The sequence below is a fragment of the Festucalex cinctus genome, chromosome 21, assembly GCF_051991245.1.
Source record: "Festucalex cinctus isolate MCC-2025b chromosome 21, RoL_Fcin_1.0, whole genome shotgun sequence".
NCBI lineage: Eukaryota > Metazoa > Chordata > Actinopteri > Syngnathiformes > Syngnathidae > Festucalex > Festucalex cinctus.
Window position 1 is genome coordinate 483,173 of NC_135431.1, and position 17,651 is coordinate 500,823.

Sequence of the window (17,651 nt, forward strand, 5' to 3'; positions counted from 1 at the left end):
GTGAAGGCGCGTTGATTTCCGGCGCATCTTCAACCTGCTGCAACGCACACACGCACGCGCGCGCGCATCCACCGCGCGAGGTGACGTTTTTTTTTTGTTTTTTTTTAAGCTGGTAGCTCCAATATGCTAACAAAACGCTCACGTGACACTCTTATTTTTGACAGACAAGCGCGTGCATGAGGCTGAGTGACGTCATTGGCACGTGTGGAGACAAAGTCAGTGTTTTTATTTGTCCAATAAATATTTAGTGATGTACAGTTGACATAAATAACAATGATGATGACGTCACGTAAGTACGACCTACGAATATTACCCAAACTAATCTTTCCTATCAGTATAAAAATACTCATTTGCATAAGAAAATAAAAGTCATGACCATAAAATGGACGTTAATGTATGTTTGCTGTTGCCATGGAGACGAAGCCACGTTGACCTCCAGTCACATGACGTCATCGTGAAGGCGGAGCATTTAGCCTGCTCGTTTCCATTCACAAATGAAACCATTTGAAAACTACTGAAAGATTTATTCAACTAGTGCACCGAATTGTTATGTACTTGTTAACAAGTTGGTACTAGTAAGGCAAAACAGTGCACAAGTTGACCACTAGTTAATGTACTAGTTAACATTTCACCCGTAGCACACAGATGTCAATTAGTGCAGTTTTGTCTCACTACTAGTACAAGTACATGGACCTCCAGCTGGATGTCTTTGATAAGTTTGCTACTAGTGCATAACAAATGTCTACTAGTTCAGCCCAGTTGTGTTACTAGTTCCGCAAAGTGATTTACTCATAGTGGTTAATTCTGTACTAGGAAGCCAAAAGTGGCACTTTAAGTGGTCAAAATGTTACCAGTGCACCCGAGTCGGTCTACTAGTGTCACCTAATCATCTGAGGACAAAGTGTGTCCTAGTGCATGGACAATTCAGCACACTAGTCCGATGTTCCGACATTCCATCGGAATTGTCCTTTTCCACTTGAGCGGTTTTAGGAGTTGAGCTTCTGGAACTTTTCTCGCAGATTTTTCACGAGGTTTTGCTGTCCGGCCGCCTGGATTTGGTTTCCGACATGCTCTTCGGCAGTTGGGAAGTGGTCTCCGGAGGACAAGGTGGTCTTCAAGCTGTCTTGAGTCTTGGTTGACTGGCTTCGTTGCCTGTACTCATCCGACTCTTGGTAGGCCCGGCAGCGGTCCATGACGGCCAAGATGGAGATCTTCTCCCGACTGGTCGGCGATCGGATCTCCACGTAAGCGTCGGTGTCGTCAGCTGCTTCTGGCGAGAGCTTCAAGATCTGCTGGGGGAGCTCCTCTTGCGCTACCCGGGCCGCGATATCATCCCCGCCCCCGTTACCGGCCCACTGCTCTCGGGCGGCGCTAAGCCAAGGGTCCAAAGGACGAGCCCTGTGAAGCCCCTTGCGGGATTTAAGGTAGCCGGCGCTCCAGGTGGCGTAGGACCGGCGAGGCGGGGCGTCGTTCAAGGAACGCCGCCTCGACGCCACATCAAACACCTGCTCCGCCGTGGACCAACTCCGGCCCGCCGCGCCCGAGCCGCTCTGGTCCGAGTACTTGGAGCGCAGTTCTCGCACGTCGGGCCAGTCGAAGCCTTCGGGAGGTGCGCCAACGGGACTGCGGGACGGAATGCGACCCGGAGAGATGCCGCTAGCCTCGGGACTCTGCGACGGGACCCGATCCACAGTTGGACTGGGACCTGCAAAACAATTGGAGCACACGTTATCGGTTGATTTGTGGCGCTAAGCGAAGCTTTTCTTACCGCTTTCCTCCAGCACACAAGACAAAGTCTTCTTGAGCGTCAGGTTTCCGCAACTTCGCTGTCTGCTGACCGGTTTGACGCTTTTGACGCGCTGGCTGTACTGCCGAGCGAGATGGCGGACCTTGCTGTCCGCCTTGTCCGCCGGCAGGTTCGCGTACTCGTCTGCCGTTTGCGTCCCAAGTTGGGCACCTTGAGGAATCTGAGCTCTGTGGACACGGGAAGGAAGGTTCAGATTCCCTTCACGGGTGATGTTGCCGGGTTTTTGTGAAACCAGGGCGGTCTCCTCTGAAATGGTGTCCAGGTCGGACTGGGCTCGATCAGTTTGAAGTCTTCTGTTTGTGACGTCAGAAAGGTAGGAAGTCCCACCCAACTGATGCTCCATCGCCTGCCAGACTTTGAGCATTTCGCTCGACGGTCGGAACTCGTCATCCTTCTGCGGTCCAGACCCGGAGAACCCTTTGGCACCCGACCCAGAATCTTTCGGGTCTGCGTTTCTCTGAGCAGGCTTTTGACCATCCAAAGGGTCAGTGGAGACCATGAGGCCTTTGGAACTTATTGGCAGTGAACGTGACTCCACAGTGGCGGGCGTGGGGTCAACCTGGTCAGGGATGCTGTTGAGGCGGCTGATCGAGGTTTTCACGAGACCCGTCGGGATGTATGTTAGACTCTCCCTGCGCTGGAGGCCGAAGACGGCGTTCTGGTTCTCTGCGTTCACATAGTAAGTCTTGATCTTGCCAATGAGAAGCTGGTCCTTGCTGGAGAGGGTCGAGTCCCGCCTTCGCAGACCACCTCGTTCCTCGTCAAAGTCAGCGTTGCCCCATTGAGGAGACAAGAGCATCCGGTCGTGCTCGCTGAGATCCGGCGACGATGGTCCAGGTCCGGCACGTCTGCCGCTGAAACTGAGGCGGCCGCTGCCGGGGACGAGTAACCGCGGCGAAGCCCCCGGGGAGCTGCCATCGTCTGAGACCGGAGCGCCTCGCTTCACGCTGCTCAAGTGGCGAGCGATGGCGCCCGCTTTATCCAGGACGGACGACGGAAGGATGCTGCCGTTGCCGTCCGCTTCCTTGTCGCCGTCCTCATCTTCGGACGATTCGCCGCTACTTCCAGGTTTGGATTGTGACTCCGGAGTGGTGGGCGCTGGTTCTTCCGTGAGGTGCTGGGCAGGTTTCAGGTCCTCTGACGCGGCTGGCTCAGACAACGGGCGGGACTCAGGAGGACGTAGAGACGCCAACGCTTCCTTTTGTGTGGACGTCTGCAAAGGAAGGATGCAATTCCTTGAAGTGCGTAACGCAGGGGCACCAAAGTCCTGCATGGTTTTGGAGGTTTCCCTCTTCTACGTGCCTGAGCAAGTCTTGTCCGATTACGTGAAAAAAAAAAACATCTGCATTTTTGTGTATAAATGGACTTAGATCTTAGACCTTGCTTGAAACTGAAGGTTAAGACTTGAGACTTGCTCCGGACGTCGGAGGTTTGCTTGGACTTGGACTGACCTGCTCGCAAGCTGCTTCGGGCCCTCCTGACTCCTCCTCTTCACCGAGGCCACTTTCTTCGTTGGAATCGTTGACGGAAACGTCACTTCTGTCCGCCTCCTTCAACAAGTCGATGAATTCGTTTGTTAGTCGCCGTTCACGGCCTCCAAACTCCCGAAACACAAAAGCTCTCAACGGGGACTCTCAAAGTCCTCCCACTTATCAGCATCTCAATTCATCGTTCATCAAACACTCAACAACAAAACATCAGCGGTGTAAGTCGCAAGTCTTAGACCCCCAACCAAGTCGTGATTTGGGTTAAACAAGTCAAAGGCAAGTCCACAAGTTTGAGCTAAGCAAGTCCTAAACGCGCACCATTCGAGTCGAGTCACCTGACTCCAGATTCCCACATCTGCAAACAAGAATGGAGGCGGGATTAGCCTCCTTTTAGCACAGAGGCTACACTGTCGTTAGCTTAGCTTTGTTTAGATTTGAGAGTTAGGGAAGTTTTGGAGTAACTTGGGAGTTGAGGATGCCAAATCCAACCACAGATTTTGTTATCGTGTTGCTATCGCTAGCTTAGCTTGTCAGAGACTCATCCGACACCGCTAGCCTAGCGTAGCACGTCGACGGAAGGCCAAATGTCAGTTGCTTATCTTTTAGCATTAGATGCTAAAGTGAAACAATATTCGGCTGTGTTAGCGGCGTAGCATTTAGCATGTTTGTTATGTTGTTGATTAAATTGGCGCACGTTTGCCTCAAGCTGGAGATCCGAACTCACCACGTAGCGCCAGCAAGACAGGGCGCCCAGCACCGAGCTAGCAAAGTCGGGCGACGAGCTAACGTCGGCCTCGCTTTCGCAGTCGTCGTCGTCGGAAAGCTGCGGAAAGACCTGACCTTTGACCTCATAAAAGAATTGCGCCTTGATTTTGAAAATCCGAACGTCAGCCCAATTTGCTCTCGTTTATATTTCAATCCATCGATCGATCATCGTAGGTGCCCAGTAGTGCCTTGAGATACAAGTTAAATCCAGTCTGGCAAGACACTTGCAACTCAAAACTCTTGCCATTAATCTGTTCTGGCCACCCCACAAAAACGGACAAATATTGATGCGATGTGTATTTGAATGAGTTTCATTCGGTGTCAACAATTGGAATTTGATTTTCACGTGTTTCTTACCTTGGAGACGACGTCGGCTTGTTCTGCAAACAACAACAAGACGATGACGATGATGATGATGACGACGCATATGATCAATAAACAATAAAAGGCTTTTCACCTTTGGAGTTCAGCTCAATGACCTCGTTGACGTCTGAAAACAAAACAAGCATTACATCGCTTATCTGTCAACAATCACCTCCTATACTACGAGTGTGACGATATAAATATCGATATCGCCATAAATCATGATACTTTCTTCTCCTGATAGATTATTGATACGCCTACGCAAGTATCGTGATATTTGTCGTTAATATACAGCCACTAGAACAGCAATTACTTGGCGGGCCACTAGGGGGAGCTCCTCATAAGAGTGGCGGGGAACTGTGCGCAAGTATTCTCATCAGCTTAGTTTTTATTATTATTTTTATTTATTATTATTTTTATTATTATTTTTATTATTATTATATTTGTATATATATATATTATATTATGTATTTATATTTATTTTATTATAATATGAATTCTTTATTTTTTATTTATATTTTATTATATATTATATATATATATATTTATATATTATATTGTATTTATATTATTATAATTATATTTTAATTATTTTTTATGTATTATTTTTATTATTATTTATTATTTATTGAATTTATTTTATTTTTATTATTATGAATATTTTTTATTTACATTTTTATATATGATATATATTTATAAATGATATTATGTATTTATATATTTACATGATCTTATATTATGATTTTTTTTTAATTATCATTATTTATTTATTATTTCTTGCTTACTTTTGTCCAGCAACTGACTCACTTTTGCATACGTTTCTATGAAGAATGTGTTTTATATCTTCAATTTGAACATTTTAAAACACATTTTATGTTTGTTGGATTAAACATTGAAGTCATTTTCAATTGACTACATGTTGCATGTCAGCAGTTTGAATATTGCGTGATTTTCTCATTGAAAAAAAACATCCGTTTATGTCTTGAGTAGATTATTGTTGCTTTATGACCTGACCAATATATCGATCATTGTGGTATCGCATATCGTATGCTACCGTGAGCTTCCCACACCTATACTCTATTCGCGTGTGCGCGTTTACCTGCCGAGCGCGGGAGTGGAAAGTCGTCCGACGAACACGACGGAACTTTTTGGAGCCTGTCCGGGCAGTAGCGATACCTGCGAGGATCTACAGGGGGCGGCGACGTCAGCCACGTGACCTTTAACTTACCGAGTCAAAACGAGCGCAACTCACATCTGGAATTCAAGATGGCGTCTTTGGCCTGTTCAAAAAAAAAAAAGAAAAAGAAAAAAAACGTTTGTTGACGCGAAGGTGCCGCGGGAACGAAAGCGGCGTTGAAGGCGGACCTTCTGCGGGATGATGGCGTGGTGGTTTTCCAGGATGATGCGCTTGATGTGCTGCGCCCACATCTTCCTCTCCTCCACGGTCTTGGCCTGAGAGATACGGGCGGTCACGTGATGCGGCGAAGCCCCGCCCCCGCCCCCGCCGACCGACCGACCTGCAAGGTGTGCGGCTGCTTGGGTTGTTTGTAGTGCGTCACGCTGAAGCTCAGACTGTCCTTGGTGCTCTCGATCAGCATCAACGTGGAGCACTGGCGACAAAAACAAAAGCCCAACGTTGCGGTTCGTCGTGAAGGGGCGTGGCCCGGCGAAGCCGTCCTCACCGAGATGTGCGCCTTGTAGACGTAGTGCTCGCCGCGCCGTTTGGTGAGGAGCAGCACGCGCTCCAGCAGGAAGAGCGTGCGCTCGTTTTTGGCCCGGTGCACCTTGAAGTTGCCCTCCAGGACCAGCTCGCCGTACGTGGTCAGGTCCGGACCTTTCCAGTTCAGCAGCAGCGACTGCACTTCCTGCAACACGCAAGAGCCAAAAAGACGTCTTCCATGCGTAAATGAGTGATAAGGCAAAAAACAAAAAAAACCACAAACCTTGTGTATTTGCATCCCTGAATTTTGAGAAAAGACTTTAGAATATAATAGAACTTTGAAAAGACAATGACACAATAAAAACAAGAAGAAAGTGAAATAAGAATCGAATAAACTAAAATAATAGCAACGGAAAACACCGTAAGAACAAATGCTGTCTGTTTTGGTGCGTTTTGGCCTCATGGGGGCAGTGTGGTGCCGTTCATCCATTGGGCTACACGCTTCAAGTGAGTACGGAAGAAAGTTACGATTGAATTCGATTCAAATAAGTCGTTTTTCCACACATTGGGAGGAATTTCTGCCTTTGTGTTGTGTTATCTCATCTGTGGGAATGTTTTGCCGCAACATTTGTGCGTGAATATTCGTTATTTGACGGAAAAACACTCCCGAAATCGATGCTAACTTGCCGTTAGCATTTGATAACTTCCTGTTAGCGCTAGGCAAAAACGAAGCATATTTTGTATTTAAATATCCAGTGGATGTCATTCTTAACGTTGTTAGTTTAGTATTACAGTTAACTCCAACGACGGCGTCATAAAACAACTTAAATTACGCTTAGGAACAACAGAATAAGCAAAATAACAGACGCCAATGCTACACGTTGCATTCAGGGGACTTTCACAGCGTCGGAAACTTTGGTTTCCTTCAACAACATTTTAAGGGGAGAATAATCGGCCATTTTGGCCCAATTGGCCGATGTTTGAATCGAAAGTGCTCCAAAAGTCAACTTGCGCCGACTTGCCTCTCGTTCTGACAAACGTGAGACGATTGTGGGATGATGAAAGAAGACGAGAGCGGATGCGTGACCAAAACACGGGCGGATTCTTCTTCACTTGCAAATTGTCAAACGCGGACGGGACTCGACTGACCGCAAATCGAAACCTTCAAATCGCTTTTATTATTATTTATTTTTTAGAATTATTTGGGGATATTTATTTTATTATTATTATTTTATGACTAGTTTTATTATCATAGATTATGGTGGATTTATTACCTGAGCAATATATGGTGATATGGCAAATCGCGAGGTTGTACTCGGTCGCCAGCGCGTGTGGCCGAAGAGCCCCGCCCCCGTCCCGCCCCCGCCTCTGACCTGCAGTCTGACGGCGTGCTCGTGTTTGCGCTTCATGTCGTTGATGTACCAGGCCACGGCCGTCATGGTGACGATGGCCTCGTCCACCACCTCGAAGCCTTCCTCCTCGGGGTCAAAGTGCTTGGCGATTTCCTGAACAGCACAAAGCGAGCACGCGTTGAATCCGCCGTCCCGAGGACACGCCGCCTGCGGGTGGTCACCTGTAGCAGCAGGTGGTACTTGAGGATCCTCTGGACGGGTTTGAGCAGGTACGAGCCCAACGGCAGCGGCCGCTTCAAGGCGGCCTGACGCTCCCGGAAGAACACGGCCAGGTTCTTGTCTTGCATGCAGTCGGTCAGCGCCGCCACCGAGCTGCAAACCGACCGGTGACCGGGACCCGGGTCAGCGCGGGGGTCAAAAGGTCACAAAAAACACGCAAACAGGCGGTGGACTCACTTGGGGTAGTTGGTGCAGTACTGAGTGTAGATGTCAAAGTAGTCGCTCTGAAAGCAAAACACATTACGACTGTCACGATATATATCAAACAAACAAAATGGCGGCCTCACCTTGATGACGAAGCACCTGGCCACCTCCACGGCATCCTGCTGGCACAGGTCCAGATCCTGAAGCAGCTCGCTGAGTGGTGGCGAGAAAAAAACCAAAACAATCGTTAGGACGAGCGCAAAGCCGATCGCACCTTTTTTCCCGTCGTCACCTGTTGAACTCGTAGATGTCCTCGATGTTGCCGAAGAGGAAGCACACCTGCTCCGGGCGGATGCTCAGATCCGCCCGGTCGATGATGTGCGCCAGGTAGTCCTGATGAACGCGCGGCGATTTGAATGAAGCGGCTCGGAACCGACGTCACAAACGGCGTCGCGTCTCACCTCCACCATCATGCGCAGGTCTCGCACGTACGTCCGCTCCGTCTCGATGATCTCCGACACCACGCGGTCCAGGTACGTCGGCGCCATGACGGATGGCCGTCGGGTGACGTCTTGGGGGCTGGCTCCGCCCACTTCCGGTCACATAGATGGGCTCCGCCCTCCTCGGGGCTGGCGGTCGTCCGACGCTCGGCCCGGGATGGTCCCGGAACGGCGAGCAGATCACGCTCACTGGCGCCCCCCCCTGTTGTTGTCCTGCAGTACCAACAAAAGAAAGAAAAATGAAATATTTGTGTTCCCTGAGGAATCCCTTTTGCCTCCTCAAGCACAGAACATCTATTAGACTCCACACCACTGGGGGGCGCCGGCGTGCACCTCATCGCACAGAAGAAGCTTCGTGTGACGTGGGCCGGTTTCCACGGCGATTCCGAGTCTGCTCATCAGTGTTGGCAGGTGTACGATAATACAATCATGTGACCCTCTGTACGATGTACGATCAATAATCCACAAAAATGTCAAATGTACGATAATTGGACCTTTTTTTTTTTTCAGTTGTCATGTGACATCATACCAGCCAACTGCGCTTTGCTGAGCACGAGAAACGAGAGACGTCCACGCGTTGATTGGCTGAATGGGAAGTGCCCGCCCCGAGGAAACGCTCCCAAACAGGAAATGGCGCAAGTATCCAGTAACATATACAGATCAGTGACACTAACACAAGAAGCCAAAATATTTGCCAATTTGTGTATTTTGATTGCGACGCGTGTACGATCATTTCCATCCAAATACGATCATTGAGTCGATGCTACGATAATCCGATATTTCCTGCTGCTCACGTCCCCTCAGATGATTTGCCGCCCGTTGAATCCATGCTGACCGACCGACCGACAAAAACTCAATTACACTACTTGACAAGAAAAAAAAAAAAATGTACTTGAGCCCAGTGAGCAAATATTTTGACAATTGCAAAGTTTCACTCATTTCCATCCGCCGATGCAAATGAGTGTCAGGCAGGGACGAGAGGTCGCGGAAGGTCACACGTGCGACAAAATGAGCAGAATGGAAACATGTTGGTTTTGTTTTTGTTGCTTTTCTTACCGTCCGTCCGTCCGTCCGTCCGGTCGGTCGGCGAGGCGAGGCGAGCGGGAAGCAGATGGAAGAAGACTAAAAGTGGCAGCAGCCTCACGCTGATCCAATTAGATGCAAAGTCGTGCCGAGACGGATGCACGCCCGCCTGACGGTCGGTCGGACGGACGGACGGTCGGACGTTCGCTTGAGAGCAAATAGCAGCCCAATTGCGTTTTCGTGACATTTTGAAACAATAATAAATATATATGGCAACCTCAGCATACGATACAACATACAAGGCTCACCAGAACGATGATGTCACCATATGACGATACCGCCATTATCAATTATATTGCTCAGGTCATAAATCCACAATACTGTCATATAAATAATTAAAGAATTCATATTATAATAAAAATATAAAAATAGACAATATAAAATTCTAAATATATATAATATATAAAAAATATATAAATACAAAATACTCAAAATAAATATAAATGAAAGTAAGAATAATTAAATATAAAAATATAAATACATAATATAATTTATAAATATATAATATATAAAAAGCTAAATAAAAATCATAAAAAATATTTTAATAAAATAAAAGTAATATATCAACATAATATAAATATATATAGAAGTATAAAAAAAGTAATCATAAAAATAAATATAATAATAATAATAATAATAACTAAACTGATGAGTCTTCTTCGCCTAAAGACTTGCGTCCATTTCCCCACCACTCTTACAAGGCGCTCCCCCTAGTGGCCCGCCAAGTAATTGCTCAATAAGTCATGAACAAATGGAGTCGTGAGAGTTGCTGTACAAATATCGCAATACTTGCATAGACATGTCGATAATCTAGTGGGAGAAAACGTCTCACGATATCGAGATATCGTCTCACTCCCACTGCAAGCACATCAAAGTGTTCCAAGGGAGACTGGAAGAGTGACAGAAAGGCATCCGAGCACCCAAAAAAGGAATAAATTGCTTTTCAGCTGCACAATTGATTTTGCGCACACAAACAAGCGTTCTATACACACACTGGCGTCCATTGTCCATTGTGATGGACGCCGGCGGCGGCAGCCTTCGCCGCCACGCGTCCGCCGCTCCACAACAACAACATTCGCTTTTTGTTGCCATTAACGTGCGCTTGTCAAAAGCTTTTGTTGACTTGACACTTCAACTGTCGTCGTTGCCAAAGTGCACTTGAACGCAACGCGCCTCCACATCAACTCAAGTCAACTTTATTTATAGAACGCTTTCAAACAACAGGAAAGCACAAGTTGAAGTCGTCAACTCACCTTTGACGGATGCGATGCGGATGTGTCAGCGGAGGGAACTTCCTTCGGGGCCGAACCTGGACAAACCAGTTTTTTTGCTCTGCGGCCACGCCCACCGACCCGGCGAGATGCGGTTGCCGTGGTAACGGGCGTCCCGTTCTGGGTTGCAATGGGAAGCCACAGGTACAGGTGCTATCTCGTCATCAGGTCGACTGACGAAACCAGTTTACAGCTTGTTTCAGGAAGAAAGAAAAAAAACAGTTCATTTGAACTTTGGCCAGATTGCAACATTTTCAATGTCAGACACGTTTCCAAAGTTCTTCTGGTTCCGCGTGCTGTTTCCACCTTGCGTAAGTCAACTTTGGGGTGACAAGTTCCAGCTTGAACTTTTGACGAGAAAAGTTCAACAATGACTTCCGTGTTGACTGACAGCAAACATCGTCGACAACCACTTTTTTTTTTTTTTTTTTTTTATATATCTCTCTCTAATTCTTTATGTTTTGAAATCACTTCAGAAACTCACCTTCTCACGGGACTCACCCTGGCGGAGGTCACGAAAGAAGCTCAAGTCCAAGACGGCAAAGTCGGCAAAAGTTGGATTCTTGTTCACGTCGAAGTGCTGCTTGTGCCTTGCAGCGACGCCGCCCCTGCGCATGCGCACATTTCAAAAGCCCATTCAAATCAAAAGTTCTCAGAAGAGGGGAAGTGCGCTTCTCACGCTCGCCAGCAGAGGGCGACGCAGCCTCACAACAAACATCAAATCACTTTACATAATCACAAGAAAACCTTTTTTTGTTTTTTGTTTTTTTAAATTGCGAATTTCAGGATCAAAAAATGACCTACACATCAATCAGTTTCGGCAATTTCGGCTTTATTTATATCTCACATTTCATACATACTCATTCAAAAACATTTACAAAAAAAATAAAGAATTTAAGACATAAAAGCAAATCTTAAATTAGGATTATAAGGAAATCGATATATACCTTTCACCCAGTTGGCCGCCATTTTGCGCATACTTGAAAGAGTTCATTTAGTGATTCTGTCGCATACCACTAGAGGGAGCTCGCGTGGCGTGTATAAGACCGATTGTTTCTTTGGTGATTTAAAAAAATGTATAAAAAGGTACATGAACAGTAAGAATGACTTCTTTGGTGACTTGTTTTTTTAAAGCATAAATCTGACTCAATTTCTTCGTACTCTGTCAAAGACGTACAGTACCATTTAACTTTTCACCCAGTTGGCTGCCATTTTGACTTGTGACGTCATCCACACTTTGAAGAGATCTTTTGCTGATTCTGTCAAGCACCACGAGAGGGAGCTCGCGTGGCGTGTATCAGACCGATTGTTTCTTTGGTGATTTAAAAAAAATGTATAAAAAGGTACATTAACAGTAAGAATTACTTATTTGGTGATTATTATTATTTTTTTTAAAGACGTACAATTTAACTTTTCACCCCGTTGACCCCCATTTTGACTTGTGACGTCATGCACACTTTGAAGGCGTTCTTTTGGTGATTCTGCCGTGTACCACTAGAGGGAGCCCGCGTGTATAAGACTGACTGTTTCTTTGGTTATTTAAAAAACAAAAAAATGCATAAAAAGGCACATAAACAGCAAGAATGACTTCTTTGGTGATTCTTTTTTTTTTTTTTAGCATAAATGTGATTCGGGAAGCGTCCGGTCGTGGACGATGCGGACGTTTGACCACACTTGTAAGTTTGCATCCGTGTGGAGCAAAAGTACCTCCACGCACCTGCCGACTGAAAAGCTGAAAAGTGAGCGAGAAAGCGAGCCGATGATGAGCACATCGCCTCTTGTGGGAAATCGTTGACCCAAAAATGCGATGGCCATGTCAAAAACGTTAGAGCGGTTTGGTGGTGCTGTTGTAGACGAGCGTGTCCTGCTCCGACGCCACCTGGTGGGCGGGCGCGCGGGCGCCGGAGGGCTTCCGCCGCTTCTTCAGGAAGCAGTAGCCCAAGATGGCCAGCAAGGCCAAGATGGCCACCGACAGGATCACCGCCAGCGCCACGTGACCTGCGGGCGAGGTCACGGCCGAGGTCACGGCCGAGGTCACGGAGCGCCTTCATCGCTTTGGGACGGAGGAAAAACTCACCCGAGCCGCTTTCGTCCTCTTGCGTGTCCTCGAAGCGTTCAAACATTCCTTTGGCGAACACGTCGCGTTCTGTCACGGGAGATGACATCATCAGCACGCGCGTTTACATACGCTAACAAAAGAAGACCAATTGACATCACACAATTTCAAATACAAACGGCAACATTGGCTTTATTTCATCACTCTTTCACAAACCAGGAAAGTGATTTGCTGTTGCGTTTTATTGGACAAGTTAAAAAAAAATACTTAAAAATTGTAAAAAAAAACTTTTCAAATTTTTTTTTTTTTAATTTGTTGTGACATCTAATGTATTTGGGCAAATATTTTTATTCTATCATTTCAAAATAAAAAAAAAAATGTAAATTTTAAAAACATTTTAATATTTATTTTTTAAATTGCTGCAATATCCAATTTTATTGGACAAACCAAAATATTTTTTAATCTATAATTTCAAAATATTTTTTTTGTAAACATTTTACAATTTATTTTATTTTATTTTTTTAAATTGTTGCGACATCTAATTATTATTGGACAAACCAAAATATTTTTTTTATTCTATAATAAAATAAAAATAAAAAATCTATCTATATATATATATATGAAAAATTATTTTAAAATGTATTCTATTTTTTTTTTTAATTGTTTGACATCTATTAAAACAATTAAAAAATGTAAAAACATTTAAAATTTATTTTTAATTGGTGCTTTTTTTGTTTTAGTTAATATTAGTTATATATTAATAATAGTTTTACTTGAAATAGTTAATATTAAAGCAGTTTAATCTAAAATTTATGTTAAAAATGTGCTGATTTCAAACGTTTACATTGATTCCAATTGCTTCCTCTTCCCTTTTGACTTTCAAAGTAAGAGTTGTGAGTAACAATTGAAAACGAATGATATTGACGGTGAAACTCGACGCCCCCTAGAGTCTGCCCGTGCACGTGCGTACCTGTGACGCCGTGGCAGGACGCGGCGCACTGCGTCTCGGCCACAAAGTTGTTGTCGTTTCCGTGGCAACCGCCGTAGGTGAAGCGCTGGCAGTTGGTTTTGAGCGGGTCGTAGTACCAGCGCGTGTGGCTGGCGCGGCACGGGCCCGTTTGGGGCGGCTCCGTGCAGCGGGCTGTGGGGGGGAGGGGCAGGGGGCGGGGCCGCGTTAGCCAGCGCGTGATTCGCCGCGTGCTAACGCATGCGGAGCGCTCTCACCTTTTCTCTGGTTGACGTCGATCTCCAGAAGACGAGCGAACGTCTCGTTGACTGGAAAAAACAAAATACATTTAAAAGAAAAAAAAGAGGAGGAGCCACGTGCACGCGTGTTTGCGTTTGCGTTACGTTGGCTGCAGTGCGTCTCGTCGGCGCCGGTGCGGCATTGCGTCACGCCGTCACACTCCAAATTGGGGTCGACGCAGCAGCCGTTGCCGCAATCCAGCTGAAAGTGACGACACGCGCCATCGCAAACCTCTGCACACGCACACGCACGCACACTCAACATGGCATCCGGGTGACGCGAAGAGGTGCATTGTGGGACTGACCGCCAGCTGGGAGGGCGTTGCGCTGAAGTTCTGATGACGTCGCTGCAAGGGGGATCGAGCAGAAAGGTCATTTGAGGTCATTACAACTAAACGGGAAAAAAAAGTTTCGTGAACGAAATAAAATAAAACTGAAAATGCTTTTTTTTAAAAAGAAAACTAACAAACGACCTTTTATGTTTACAAAACTCACTAAAACTTCCTTCATTGGAGTCTTTGGTAATGAATTGAATGTATGAGCGTGTGGGGATGATTTCAAATGTGATTGGAAGTACATTTATTTTGATATCAACCACCATAATAAGGATGTTTGAAAGTGTGTCACACAGAAGTGACGTCATCGGGCAGCAGCCAATAGAAAGGCATCAAAAGATGACGTCGCTACCATGCTGTTTTTTTTTTTAATATTATAATTTTTAATAATACACATTTAAAAATAAAAAAGTAAAACTAACACTGAAACTAACTAAAACTAATCATTTATTAAACAACTAAAACTAATAAAAACTATGAGAACCACCCTGAAAACTAATTCAAACATTGAAGAGAACTAAACTGAAAACAAACTCAAGCGCGTCGGAGTTACCGGTGACTCGGTCGCAGGCCTTGTCGCAGTCGTCCCTGGACAGGAAGTTGTTGAGGTTTCCTTTACACCCGCCGAAGACGAACTGGCGACATCGTTGGTGGGCGGCGTCGTAACGCCAGCGAGGGAAAGCGGCGCGACACGGGCCCACCTTCGCCTCCGACAAGCAGTAACCTGGACCGCGGTCGCCCGACAAACGACAAGCAACAAATGAAAATACAGAAAGAACAAATCACCTTTTGCGACCCTCACAAAGTTTCTCTGAAGATCCCCCAAAAAATGAGGACAAATGACATATTTAGTTCATTTTGAAGATAGCTTTTTTTAAATGACGCAATGGCTCATTAAATAAAAATTCATTGAAAAAAATAATTAAGTAGAAATTTGTTTGATTAAAATTGAGAATTTAATAAATTTAAATGAAATTTAAGTGGTCAGAAAAATAAAGATGAAAAGTAGATGAAAAAAGTTTGAGGGTGGGGGGGAAAAACCCTAGAAAAACATCAAAATGTCCAAAAAGGGAGAGAAAAGCAGGAAATGACCATATAAAGTACACCAAAAAAAAAGTCAGAACATGTAAAAAGTAACCATAAAATGTCCAAAAAAAAGAAGGCACAAACTTAAAATAAAATGTCATTAAATTGCCAAAGTCAGAAAATTAATTTAACAAAATGAGAAAGAAAATGTTCAAAAAGTGTCCACAAAATGATTTTAAATGTCAGAAAATTAATAGCAAAAAAGGCAGAAAAAATAGCCAGGAAGACAGGCAGAAAATGACCATGTGTCCATAAAATGACCAAAAATGTCAGAAAAGTCTAAAAATGAAGTCTGAAAAATGATCCGCGCCCCCCCCAAATAAAAAAAAAAAAAAGAATGCATACGTATTGGATGCTGTTGTCATCTTTTGGTGTTAGGACGCAGCTCTAGTTAGGGCCCTCTTGGCTACTAACACACTATTTTGTTCAAATAAAGTGGGCAAACGATGTCGCGAGCACTTACGGGCGGACAACTCGGCGCTCAGGACGAGCACTTGGACGTCGGCGCGGTGCGACTGCCCCTTGGAGTCGGTGACGGCGAGGCGGAAGACGTAGCGGCCCGCCACCAGGTTGGACACTCGCACCTGCTCGGGCAGAAGCGTCTCCTGCAAGCAGACGGCGCACGCTGATGACATCATCAAGCTTCCATTCAGCACTTCACATCACCAAACGTGCCCACAAGACGACAGGAACGGGAAGTTATTGAAAAATGGATAATTGATTTTTTAAAGGAATCAAAGTGACAGCATTATTTCATGCCAGTCTTTTGTTTTTCAATATATTTTTTGATTTGTAATATCCCCATTTTTGTGGAAAACGTGCATTGAATTTTTATCAGTGTTAAGAATATTTGGATTTAAAAATCATTTCAAAGTGTCCGTTTATTTGGGCTGACGTTTGAAGGGTCAAAATCGGTCGTTTTGGCTTGTTTGGCACATCACCTCCATGACGACGCTGTCGTTTCCGACCTCCAGCGACCAGTCGTAGTCGACGATGGTGGCGTCGCCGAGGGCCAAACTCTGGATGCCGTCCAGCATGACGGTGGCGCCGGGCTGCACCACCTTGTCCACACCCGCGATGGCGATGGGCGGGGCCGGCTCATCTGCGGAAATCACGTGCTCATCAGCGGCCATGTCACGGTTGGGCATCGTGAGCCAAAAATCACCAAACTTGATAGTTTTCCATAGGATTCTTATTTCAAGTGATTTGAAAAATATGTGAGCCTAGTTTGAAGATACATTTCTTCACCAAGCCGCGACTCATCGCACTACTTTTTGAGTGAAGTCAGCAAAAAGTATAGTTTTAGTAGTCTGCTCGCAAGTGGGAGTAACAAGATGGCCGCCCTGTGACGTCAACGGCTTGCACCGGTTTTCGGCTATCCAGTCATCTATACAGGTCAGTAACTCAAACACGTGACATTCATAGAGTCAGTTATAAAATGTTTTCAAATGATTAGTATTATTTTTTTCTGTTTTCATTTTTGGATATCAGAAAAAAGGTGGCACGAGAGTAGGAGGGGCGTGCGCTCTTTTCCTACCCACCTGCATCCTGCGGCCCTTGCATGTACTTCCGGTACTCGAAGTCCCTGATGACGCTCCGGTATCCGGGCCGGCGGACGAAGCGGCACACGAATTTGTTTCGGGGCGCGCAGTCGAAGAGCGAACACGTCCGGTTGGCGTCCAGCTGCGCGACGTTGCATTGCTCCAAGTCGCAGCAGGCGTCCTGGCACGTGCCGACGCGGCTCGCGTCGGCGACGGCGGCCAAGAGAACCGCGCCCTCCTTCACGGCGTCCTCCACGTCCACCATGAAGTCCTCCTGGCCGGACCGGAAGACGCTGTCGCATTCCGGCAGGACGTCCGCGTTGCCGGGACGCGCCGCGAGGGAAATGAAAATGAAGAAGAAGAAGAAGCGGAAGAGCGGCAACGGCGACATGTTCCACTTCCGTCCGACACGTGAGGAAAAACTCGAATCGAATCCCAGCCGTTGGGGCTCACCTCACCTCACCTTTCCGGTTTTTCTGTCACCTGCTCGCGAACAAGGAAAAGAAACAAGACACTGGCCCCGCCCAAGTTCTCTGACGTCACGCAGGTGATTCACCTGAGCTGAACTGAAAGGCCGTTTTTGTCCCATGTGGTAACTATTATATTGTATTGCTTTTGGGTCAATTTCATAATACAACTGGGCGAAATGTCGTCATTCTTTTCCACGTCTCCGTGTT

General features: G+C 45.9%; 2 protein-coding genes and 1 long non-coding RNA gene across 6 annotated transcripts; 1 reads left to right on the forward strand and 2 right to left on the reverse strand.

Moving 5' to 3' along the window:
* Positions 1 to 205: 205 nt before the first annotated feature.
* Positions 206 to 11,342, reverse strand: LOC144010141 (pleckstrin homology domain-containing family G member 3-like). 4 transcript variants are annotated; one of them, XM_077510293.1, is made up of 19 exons: positions 11,196 to 11,342; positions 10,694 to 10,904; positions 8,319 to 8,570; positions 8,150 to 8,250; positions 8,001 to 8,070; positions 7,891 to 7,937; positions 7,656 to 7,806; positions 7,456 to 7,587; positions 6,105 to 6,287; positions 5,940 to 6,032; positions 5,788 to 5,874; positions 5,675 to 5,702; positions 5,522 to 5,608; positions 4,517 to 4,549; positions 4,417 to 4,439; positions 4,019 to 4,117; positions 3,259 to 3,357; positions 1,769 to 3,020; positions 206 to 1,705 (listed from the first exon to the last, which is right to left on the reverse strand). In XM_077510293.1, exons 3-19 carry the CDS (start codon positions 8,403 to 8,405, stop codon positions 987 to 989), a joined length of 3,291 nt encoding a protein of 1,096 aa, XP_077366419.1. In that variant the 5' UTR covers positions 8,406 to 8,570; positions 10,694 to 10,904; positions 11,196 to 11,342; the 3' UTR covers positions 206 to 986. The 4 variants fall into 4 exon arrangements, with proteins under 4 accessions (XP_077366419.1, XP_077366420.1, XP_077366422.1 ...); XM_077510294.1 differs by having other exon boundaries at positions 11,213 to 11,336; XM_077510296.1 differs by lacking the exon at positions 4,019 to 4,117.
* On the forward strand, positions 6,499 to 12,534 carry LOC144010154 (uncharacterized). Its single transcript, XR_013281153.1, has 2 exons — positions 6,499 to 8,768; positions 8,868 to 12,534. It is a non-coding gene; the product is annotated as an uncharacterized LOC144010154 (long non-coding RNA).
* Positions 11,523 to 17,542, reverse strand: LOC144010149 (kunitz-type protease inhibitor 1-like). The gene is made up of 10 exons (XM_077510321.1): positions 16,975 to 17,542; positions 16,375 to 16,535; positions 15,897 to 16,038; positions 14,901 to 15,071; positions 14,318 to 14,359; positions 14,118 to 14,246; positions 13,992 to 14,042; positions 13,738 to 13,908; positions 12,789 to 12,857; positions 11,523 to 12,709 (listed from the first exon to the last, which is right to left on the reverse strand). The coding sequence occupies exons 1-10, from the start codon at positions 17,363 to 17,365 to the stop codon at positions 12,537 to 12,539; spliced, it is 1,500 nt and encodes a 499-aa protein (XP_077366447.1). The 5' UTR covers positions 17,366 to 17,542; the 3' UTR covers positions 11,523 to 12,536.
* Positions 17,543 to 17,651: the final 109 nt, after the last annotated feature.